The following is a 10,869-nucleotide window of genomic DNA, read 5'->3' on the forward strand; positions in this document are numbered from 1 at the left end:
TGTAACTGTACCGTAGCTCACAAAATCCCCCTGTAACTGTACCGTAGCCCACAAAAGCCCCCTGTAACTGTACCGTAGCTCACAAAAGCCCCGTGTAACTGTACCGTAGTTGACAAAAGCCCCCTGTAACTGTACCGTAGCTGACAAAAGCCCCTTGTAACTGTACCGTAGCTGACAAAAGCCCCGTGTAACTGTACCGTAGCTCACAAAAGCCCCCTGTAACTGTACCGTAGCTCACAAAAGCCCCCTGTAACTGTACCGTAGCCCACAAAAGCCCCCTGTCCCTGTGCCGTAGCTGACAAAAGCCCCCTGTAACTGTACCGTAGCTGACAAAAGCCCCCTGTAACTGTACCGTAGCTGACAAAAGCCCCCTGTAACTGTACCGTAGCTGACAAAAGCCCCCTGTAACTGTACCGTAGGTGACAAAAGCCCCGTGTAACTGTACAGTAGCTGACAAAAGCCCCCTGTAACTGTACCGTAGCTGACAAAAGCCCCCGTGTAACTGTACCGTAGCTGACAAAAGCCCCCTGTAACTGTACCGTAGCTGACAAAAGCCCCGTGTAACTGTACCGTAGGTGACAAAAGCCCCCTGTAACTGTACCGTAGCTGACAAAAGCCCCCTGTAACTGTACCGTAGCTGACAAAAGCCCCGTGTAACTGTACCGTAGCTGACAAAAGCCCCTTGTAACTGTACCGTAGCTGACAAAAGTCCCCTGTAACTGTACCGTAGCTGACAAAAGCCCCGTGTAACTGTACCGTAGCTGACAAAAGCCCCCTGTAACTGTACCGTAGCTGACAAAAGCCCCGTGTAACTGTACCGTAGCTCACAAAAGCCCCCTGTAACTGTACCGTAGCTGACAAAAGCCCCGTGTAACTGTACCGTAGCTGACAAAAGCCCCCTGTAACTGTACCGTAGCTGACAAAAGCCCCCTGTAACTGTACCGTAGCTGACAAAAGCCCCGTGTAACTGTACCGTAGTTGACAAAAGTCCCCTGTAACTGTACCGTAGCCCACAAAAGCCCCCTGTAACTGTACCGTAGGTGACAAAAGCCCCGTGTAACTGTACCGTAGCTGACAAAAGCCCCGTGTAACTGTACCGTAGCTCACAAAAGCCCCGTGTAACTGTACCGTAGCTCACAAAAGCCCCGTGTAACTGTACCGTAGCTCACAAAAGCCCCGTGTAACTGTACCGTAGCTCACAAAAGCCCCGTGTAACTGTACCGTAGCCCACAAAAGCCCCGTGTAACTGTACCGTAGCTCACAAAAGCCCCGTGTAACTGTAACGTAGCCCACAAAAGCCCCCTGTAACTGTACCGTAGCCCACAAAAGCCCCCTGTAACTGTACCGTAGGTGACAAAAGCCCCCTGTAACTGTACCTTAGGTGACAAAAGCCCCCTGTAACTGTACCGTAGCTCACAAAAGCCCCGTGTAACTGTACCGTAGCTGACAAAAGCCCCGTGTAACTGTACCGTAGCTCACAAAAGCCCCCTGTAACTGTACCGTAGCTGACAAAAGCCCCGTGTAACTGTACCGTAGCTCACAAAAGCCCCCTGTAACTGTACCGTAGCTGACAAAAGCCCCGTGTAACTGTACCGTAGCTGACAAAAGCCCCGTGTAACTGTACCGTAGCTGACAAAATCCCCCTGTAACTGTACCGTAGCCCACAAAATCCCCCTGTAACTGTACCGTAGCTCACAAAATCCCCCTGTAACTGTACCGTAGCCCACAAAAGCCCCCTGTAACTGTACCGTAGCTCACAAAAGCCCCGTGTAACTGTACCGTAGCTCACAAAAGCCCCCTGTAACTGTACCGTAGCTCACAAAAGCCCCGTGTAACTGTACCGTAGCCCACAAAAGCCCCGTGTAACTGTACCGTAGCTCACAAAATCCCCCTGTAACTGTACCGTAGCCCACAAAAGCCCCCTGTAACTGTACCGTAGCTCACAAAAGCCCCGTGTAACTGTACCGTAGCTCACAAAAGCCCCCTGTAACTGTACCGTAGCTGACAAAAGCCCCGTGTAACTGTACCGTAGCTGACAAAAGTCCCCTGTAACTGTACCGTAGCTGACAAAAGCCCCCTGTAACTGTACCGTAGCTCACAAAAGCCCCGTGTAACTGTACCGTAGCTCACAAAAGCCCCCTGTAACTGTACCGTAGCTGACAAAAGCCCCGTGTAACTGTACCGTAGCCCACAAAAGCCCCCTGTAACTGTACCGTCGCTGACAAAAGCCCCCTGTAACTGTACCGTAGCTGACAAAAGCCCCGTGTGACTGTACCGTAGCTGACAAAAGCCCCCTGTAACTGTACCGTAGCCCACAAAAGCCCCCTGTAACTGTACCGTCGCTGACAAAAGCCCCCTGTAACTGTACCGTAGCTGACAAAAGCCCCGTGTGACTGTACCGTAGCTGACAAAAGCCCCCTGTAACTGTACCGTAGCTCACAAAAGCCCCCTGTAACTGTACCGTCGCTGACAAAAGCCCCCTGTAACTGTACCGTAGCTGACAAAAGCCCCGTGTGACTGTACCGTAGCTGACAAAAGCCCCGTGTAACTGTACCGTAGCTGACAAAAGCCCCCTTGTAACTGTACCGTAGCTCACAAAAGCCCCCTGTAACTGTACCGTAGCTCACAAAAGCCCCGTGTGACTGTACCGTAGCTGACAAAAGCCCCCTGTAACTGTACCGTAGCTGACAAAAGCCCCCTGTAACTGTACCGTTGCTGACAAAAGCCCCGTGTGACTGTACCGTAGCTGACAAAAGCCCCCTGTAACTGTACTGTAGCTGACAAAAGCCCCCTTGTAACTGTACCGTAGCTCACAAAAGCCCCCTGTAACTGTACCGTAGCTCACAAAAGCCCCCTGTAACTGTACCGTAGCCCACAAAAGCCCCCTGTAACTGTACCGTAGCTGACAAAAGCCCCCTGTAACTGTACCGTAGCTGACAAAAGCCCCGTGTAACTGTACCGTAGCTGACAAAAGCCCCCTGTAACTGTACCGTAGCTCACAAAAGCCCCCTGTAACTGTACCGTCGCTGACAAAAGCCCCCTGTAACTGTACCGTAGCTGACAAAAGCCCCGTGTGACTGTACCGTAGCTGACAAAAGCCCCGTGTAACTGTACCGTAGCTGACAAAAGCCCCTGTAACTGTACCGTAGGTGACAAAAGCCCCCTGTAACTGTACCGTAGCTGACAAAAGCCCCCTGTAACTGTACCGTAGCTGACAAAAGCCCCCTGTAACTGTACCGTAACTCACAAAAGCCCCCTGTAACTGTACCGTAGCTCACAAAAGCCCCCTGTAACTGTACCGTAGCTGACAAAAGCCCCGTGTAACTGTACCGTAGGTGACAAAAGCCCCCTGTAACTGTACCGTAGCTGACAAAAGCCCCGTGTAACTGTACCGTAGCTGACAAAAGCCCCCTGTAACTGTACCGTAGCTGACAAAAGCCCCGTGTAACTGTACCGTAGCTCACAAAAGCCCCCTGTAACTGTACCGTAGCTGACAAAAGCCCCGTGTAACTGTACCGTAGCTGACAAAAGCCCCCTGTAACTGTACCGTAGCTGACAAAAGCCCCCTGTAACTGTACCGTAGCTGACAAAAGCCCCGTGTAACTGTACCGTAGTTGACAAAAGTCCCCTGTAACTGTACCGTAGCCCACAAAAGCCCCCTGTAACTGTACCGTAGGTGACAAAAGCCCCGTGTAACTGTACCGTAGCTGACAAAAGCCCCGTGTAACTGTACCGTAGCTCACAAAAGCCCCGTGTAACTGTACCGTAGCTCACAAAAGCCCCGTGTAACTGTACCGTAGCTCACAAAAGCCCCGTGTAACTGTACCGTAGCTCACAAAAGCCCCGTGTAACTGTACCGTAGCTCACAAAAGCCCCGTGTAACTGTACCGTAGCCCACAAAAGCCCCGTGTAACTGTACCGTAGCTCACAAAAGCCCCGTGTAACTGTAACGTAGCCCACAAAAGCCCCCTGTAACTGTACCGTAGCCCACAAAAGCCCCCTGTAACTGTACCGTAGGTTACAAAAGCCCCCTGTAACTGTACCGTAGGTGACAAAAGCCCCCTGTAACTGTACCGTAGCTCACAAAAGCCCCGTGTAACTGTACCGTAGCTGACAAAAGCCCCGTGTAACTGTACCGTAGCTCACAAAAGCCCCCTGTAACTGTACCGTAGCTGACAAAAGCCCCGTGTAACTGTACCGTAGCTCACAAAAGCCCCCTGTAACTGTACCGTAGCTGACAAAAGCCCCGTGTAACTGTACCGTAGCTCACAAAATCCCCCTGTAACTGTACCGTAGCCCACAAAAGCCCCCTGTAACTGTACCGTAGCTCACAAAATCCCCCTGTAACTGTACCGTAGCCCACAAAAGCCCCCTGTAACTGTACCGTAGCTCACAAAAGCCCCGTGTAACTGTACCGTAGCTCACAAAAGCCCCCTGTAACTGTACCGTAGCTGACAAAAGCCCCGTGTAACTGTACCGTAGCTGACAAAAGTCCCCTGTAACTGTACCGTAGCTGACAAAAGCCCCCTGTAACTGTACCGTAGCTCACAAAAGCCCCGTGTAACTGTACCGTCGCTGACAAAAGCCCCCTGTAACTGTACCGTAGCTGACAAAAGCCCCGTGTGACTGTACCGTAGCTGACAAAAGCCCCCTGTAACTGTACCGTAGCCCACAAAAGCCCCCTGTAACTGTACCGTCGCTGACAAAAGCCCCCTGTAACTGTACCGTAGCTGACAAAAGCCCCGTGTGACTGTACCGTAGCTGACAAAAGCCCCCTGTAACTGTACCGTAGCTCACAAAAGCCCCCTGTAACTGTACCGTCGCTGACAAAAGCCCCCTGTAACTGTACCGTAGCTGACAAAAGCCCCGTGTGACTGTACCGTAGCTGACAAAAGCCCCGTGTAACTGTACCGTAGCCCACAAAAGCCCCCTGTAACTGTACTGTAGCTGACAAAAGCCCCCTTGTAACTGTACCGTAGCTCACAAAAGCCCCCTGTAACTGTACCGTAGCTCACAAAAGCCCCCTGTAACTGTACCGTAGCCCACAAAAGCCCCCTGTAACTGTACCGTAGCTGACAAAAGCCCCCTGTAACTGTACCGTAGCTGACAAAAGCCCCGTGTGACTGTACCGTAGCTGACAAAAGCCCCCTGTAACTGTACCGTAGCTCACAAAAGCCCCCTGTAACTGTACCGTCGCTGACAAAAGCCCCCTGTAACTGTACCGTAGCTGACAAAAGCCCCGTGTGACTGTACCGTAGCTGACAAAAGCCCCGTGTAACTGTACCGTAGCCCACAAAAGCCCCCTGTAACTGTACTGTAGCTGACAAAAGCCCCCTGTAACTGTACCGTAGCTCACAAAAGCCCCCTGTAACTGTACCGTCGCTGACAAAAGCCCCCTGTAACTGTACCGTAGCTGACAAAAGCCCCGTGTGACTGTACCGTAGCTGACAAAAGTCCCCTGTAACTGTACCGTAGCTCACAAAAGCCCCCTGTAACTGTACCGTCGCTGACAAAAGCCCCCTGTAACTGTACCGTAGCTCACAAAAGCCCCCTGTAACTGTACCGTAGCTCACAAAAGCCCCCTGTAACTGTACCGTCGCTGACAAAAGCCCCCTGTAACTGTACCGTAGCTCACAAAAGCCCCCTGTAACTGTACCGTCGCTGACAAAAGCCCCCTGTAACTGTACCGTAGCTGACAAAAGCCCCGTGTGACTGTACCGTAGCTGACAAAAGCCCCGTGTAACTGTACCGTAGCTCACAAAAGCCCCCTGTAACTGTACCGTAGCTCACAAAAGCCCCCTGTAACTGTACCGTAGCTGACAAAAGCCCCCTGTAACTGTACCGTCGCTGACAAAAGCCCCCTTGTAACTGTACCGTAGCTGACAAAAGCCCCGTGTGACTGTACCGTAGCTCACAAAAGCCCCCTGTAACTGTACCGTAGCTCACAAAAGCCCCCTGTAACTGTACCGTAGCTGACAAAAGCCCCCTGTAACTGTACCGTAGCTGACAAAAGCCCCCTGTAACTGTACCGTAGCTGACAAAAGCCCCCTGTAACTGTAACGTAGCTCACAAAAGCCCCTGTGTAACTGTACCGTAGCTGACAAAAGCCCCCTGTAACTGTACCGTAGCTCACAAAAGCCCCCTGTAACTGTACCGTAGCTCACAAAAGTCCCCTGTAACTGTACCGTAGCTGACAAAAGCCCCCGTGTAACTGTACTGTAGCTCACAAAAGCCCCGTGTAACTGTACCGTAGCCCACAAAAGCCCCCTGTAACTGTACCGTAGCTGACAAAAGCCCCCGTGTAACTGTACCGTAGCCCACAAAAGCCCCGTGTAACTGTACCGTAGCCCACAAAAGCCCCCTGTAACTGTACCGTAGCTGACAAAAGCCCCCGTGTAACTGTACTGTAGCTCACAAAAGCCCCGTGTAACTGTACCGTAGCTCACAAAAGCCCCCTGTAACTGTACCGTAGCTCACAAAAGCCCCCTGTAACTGTACCGTAGCTCACAAAAGCCCCCTGTAACTGTACCGTAGCCCACAAAAGCCCCGTGTAACTGTACCGTAGCTGACAAAATCCCCTGTAACTGTACCGTAGCTGACAAAAGCCCCCTGTAACTGTACCGTAGCTCACAAAAGCCCCGTGTAACTGTACCGTAGCCCACAAAAGCCCCCTGTAACTGTACCTTAGCTGACAACAGCCCCCTGTAACTGTACCGTAGCTGACAACAGCCCCCTGTAACTGTACCGTAGCTCACAAAAGCCCCCTGTAACTGTACCGTAGCTGACAAAAGCCCCCTGTAACTGTACCGTAGCTGACAAAAGCCCCCTGTAACTGTACCGTAGCTGACAAAAGCCCCCTGTAACTGTAACGTAGCTCACAAAAGCCCCTGTGTAACTGTACCGTAACTGACAAAAGCCCCCTGTAACTGTACCGTAGCTGACAAAAGCCCCCTGTAACTGTACCGTAGCTGACAAAAGCCCCCTGTAACTGTACCGTAGCTGACAAAAGCCCCCGTGTAACTGTACTGTAGCTCACAAAAGCCCCGTGTAACTGTACCGTAGCCCACAAAAGCCCCCTGTAACTGTACCGTAGCTGACAAAAGCTCCCGTGTAACTGTACCGTAGCTCACAAAAGCCCCCTGTAACTGTACCGTAGCTCACAAAAGCCCCCTGTAACTGTACCGTAGCTCACAAAAGCCCCCTGTAACTGTACCGTAGCCCACAAAAGCCCCGTGTAACTGTACCGTAGCTGACAAAAGCCCCCTGTAACTGTACCGTAGCCCACAAAAGCCCCGTGTAACTGTACCGTAGCTCACAAAAGCCCCCTGTAACTGTACCGTAGCCCACAAAAGCCCCGTGTAACTGTACCGTAGCTCACAAAAGCCCCCTGTAACTGTACCGTAGCCCACAAAAGCCCCCTGTAACTGTACCGTAGCTCACAAAAGCCCCCTGTAACTGTACCGTAGCCCACAAAAGCCCCGTGTAACTGTACCGTAGCCCACAAAAGCCCCCTGTAACTGTACCGTAGCTCACAAAAGCCCCCTGTAACTGTACCGTAGCCCACAAAAGCCCCCTGTAACTGTACCGTAGCTCACAAAAGCCCCCTGTAACTGTAACGTAGCTCACAAAAGCCCCTGTGTAACTGTACCGTAGCTGACAAAAGCCCCCTGTAACTGTACCGTAGCTGACAAAAGCCCCCTGTAACTGTACCGTAGCTGACAAAAGCCCCCGTGTAACTGTACTGTAGCTCACAAAAGCCCCGTGTAACTGTACCGTAGCCCACAAAAGCCCCCTGTAACTGTACCGTAGCTGACAAAAGCTCCCGTGTAACTGTACCGTAGCTCACAAAAGCCCCCTGTAACTGTACCGTAGCTCACAAAAGCCCCCTGTAACTGTACCGTAGCTCACAAAAGCCCCCTGTAACTGTACCGTAGCCCACAAAAGCCCCGTGTAACTGTACCGTAGCTGACAAAAGCCCCCTGTAACTGTACCGTAGCTGACAAAAGCCCCCTGTAACTGTACCGTAGCTGACAAAAGCCCCCGTGTAACTGTACCGTAGCCCACAAAAGCCCCCTGTAACTGTACTGTAGCTCACAAAAGCCCCCTGTAACTGTACCGTAGCTCACAAAAGCCCCCTGTAACTGTACCGTAGCCCACAAAAGCCCCCGTGTAACTGTACCGTAGCTGACAAAAGCCCCCTGTAACTGTACCGTAGCTGACAAAAGCCCCCTGTAACTGTACCGTAGCTGACAAAAGCCCCCTGTAACTGTAACGTAGCTCACAAAAGCCCCTGTGTAACTGTACCGTAGCTGACAAAAGCCCCCTGTAACTGTACCGTAGCTGACAAAAGCCCCCTGTAACTGTACCGTAGCTGACAAAAGCCCCCTGTAACTGTACCGTAGCTGACAAAAGCCCCCGTGTAACTGTACTGTAGCTCACAAAAGCCCCGTGTAACTGTACCGTAGCCCACAAAAGCCCCCTGTAACTGTACCGTAGCTGACAAAAGCTCCCGTGTAACTGTACCGTAGCTCACAAAAGCCCCCTGTAACTGTACCGTAGCTCACAAAAGCCCCCTGTAACTGTACCGTAGCTCACAAAAGCCCCCTGTAACTGTACCGTAGCCCACAAAAGCCCCGTGTAACTGTACCGTAGCTGACAAAAGCCCCCTGTAACTGTACCGTAGCTGACAAAAGCCCCCTGTAACTGTACCGTAGCTGACAAAAGCCCCCGTGTAACTGTACCGTAGCCCACAAAAGCCCCCTGTAACTGTACTGTAGCTCACAAAAGCCCCCTGTAACTGTACCGTAGCTCACAAAAGCCCCCTGTAACTGTACCGTAGCCCACAAAAGCCCCCGTGTAACTGTACCGTAGCTGACAAAAGCCCCCTGTAACTGTACCGTAGCCCACAAAAGCCCCCTGTAACTGTACCGTAGCTCACAAAAGCCCCCTGTAACTGTACCGTAGCTGACAAAAGCCCCGTGTAACTGTACCGTAGCTCACAAAAGCCCCCTGTAACTGTACCGTAGCTGACAAAAGCCCCGTGTAACTGTACCGTAGCCCACAAAAGCCCCCTGTAACTGTACCGTAGCTCACAAAAGCCCCCTGTAACTGTACCGTAGCTGACAAAAGCCCCGTGTAACTGTACCGTAGCCCACAAAAGCCCCCTGTAACTGTACCGTAGCTGACAAAAGCCCCCTGTAACTGTACCGTAGCTGACAAAAGCCCCGTGTAACTGTACCGTAGCCCACAAAAGCCCCATGTAACTGTACCGTAGCTGACAAAAGCCCCGTGTAACTGTACCGTCGCTGACAAAAGCCCCCTGTAACTGTACCGTAGCTCACAAAAGCCCCCGTGTAACTGTACCGTAGCTGACAAAAGCCCCCTGTAACTGTTGGGAAGCCTCTAACCGGCCTCTCTCTCTCCCTCCCTCCCTCCCTCCCTCCCTCCCTCGAAGGCGAGGGGAAAGGCCTGCACTTCGACCTCCCCGGCTGCCTGCGGTCGGCCGCCTCGCTTCTGCTGTCGCCGCTGAGCCGCGCCCGGCCCCAGGAGGATCCGGGGCGCCCCGCCAAGGGGACCGGCTGTCGCCAGGGCCCGCGGCTGGACCGGAGGAAGTTGAAGGAGGAGGAGGAGGAGGAGGAGGGGGGGGGGGAGCAGGACGCGATGGTGATGGTGGAGGAGGAGGAGTACGGGGAGGACCGCCGCTCCCGCACCCGCTCCCGCTCGCAGTCCCGCTCCTGCAGCCCCCAGCGGCGCCCCCTGCAGGAGGCGGTGAGCCTCGGCGACGATGACGAGGAGGCGATGGAGGAGGAGGAGGAGGAGGAGGAGGACGAGGAGGAGGAGGAGGAGGAGAGCCCCAGCTCGGCCTCCGCCCCCGGCCCCCGTTCCCACCGGGACGGCCATCTTGCTGCGCGGGGCCCCTGCCCCCCCCCCCCCTCCCCCCGCCCCCCGGGGACGGGCGCGGGCCTCGCCCAGCCCCTCCTTCTCCAGCTCCTGCGCCGCCGCGGCCGGCTGTGCGCCGGCGGTGGGGGGCGCGGCCGGCCGGCCGGCCCCCCTTCCCCCCTCCTCCTCCCCCCCGCCCTCCTCCTCGGCCGCCTCCTCCCCTTCGTCCCCCTCCCCGGCCGGCGCCCGCTCCACCTCCTTCGCCGCCTCCTCCTCCAGGGCGGGTCCCGGCGTTGCCGAGGGCGTTGCCGAGGGCGTTGCCGAGGGCGGCGCCGGCCGGTCCCTCTCCTCCTCCTCCTGCGCCAGCGTCTCGCCGGCGCCCGCCCACCCGCCGCGCTTCGCCTACCCCCGGGGCCCGGTCTGCCCGCGCCCCTGCTGCTGCGGGCGGGAACCGGCGCCGGCCCCCCCCCCCCACCACCACCAGCAGCAGCAGCACCACCCCCGCGGCGGCCATGACACCTCCCCCTGGCGCCTGCCCGTCTACCGCGAGTGCCCGGCCGCCGCCCTGCGGCACATGGACACCAGCCCGGCGCGCCCCCCCCCCACCCCCCAGCCCTGGCGCGGCGGCGGCAGTCAGGGCCTGGCCAGGGGCGCCGAGCCCACCCCCACCCCCATCCGCATCTGCTCCACCCGCCACCTGCGCCCTGAGGGGGTCCGGCCTCCCGGCCACCTGCCCGCCCGGGCCAGCGCCGCCCACCGCCCACAACAACCCTCCCCCCTGCCCCGGGCCCGGGCGGTGCCTCCCGGGCTCCCCGTGGGAACCCCCACCTTCCATCGCCCCGAGAGGTCAGGGGAGTGAGTGAAGGGAGGAGAGACTGTGAGACAGAGAGAGACAGACAGAGAGAGAGAGACAGAGACAGAGAGACAGAGAGAGAGAGAGAGAGGTCGGTCCTTATAACAGATGAATAAACAAAAAAAAACCCTTGCTGT

At 55.2% G+C, this 10,869-nt stretch overlaps 1 protein-coding gene across 1 annotated transcript in view; it reads left to right on the forward strand.

The window, feature by feature from the left end:
• Window positions 1-10,529, forward strand: part of LOC148133642 (uncharacterized) — a 34,289-nt gene extending 23,760 nt beyond the window's left edge. Inside the window, exon 4 of the mRNA XM_087985769.1 lies at window positions 9,455-10,529. Coding sequence (XP_087841895.1) covers window positions 9,455-10,395 — 941 coding nt within the window. The 3' untranslated portion in view covers window positions 10,396-10,529. The remainder of the gene's footprint in view (window positions 1-9,454) is intronic.
• The last annotated feature ends 340 nt before the right edge of the window (window positions 10,530-10,869 follow it).

The sequence above is a fragment of the Chiloscyllium plagiosum genome, unplaced genomic scaffold (genome assembly GCF_037043375.1).
Source record: "Chiloscyllium plagiosum isolate Xiang-an unplaced genomic scaffold, Cpla_swu_hap1 HiC_scaffold_235, whole genome shotgun sequence".
Lineage (NCBI taxonomy): Eukaryota > Metazoa > Chordata > Chondrichthyes > Orectolobiformes > Hemiscylliidae > Chiloscyllium > Chiloscyllium plagiosum.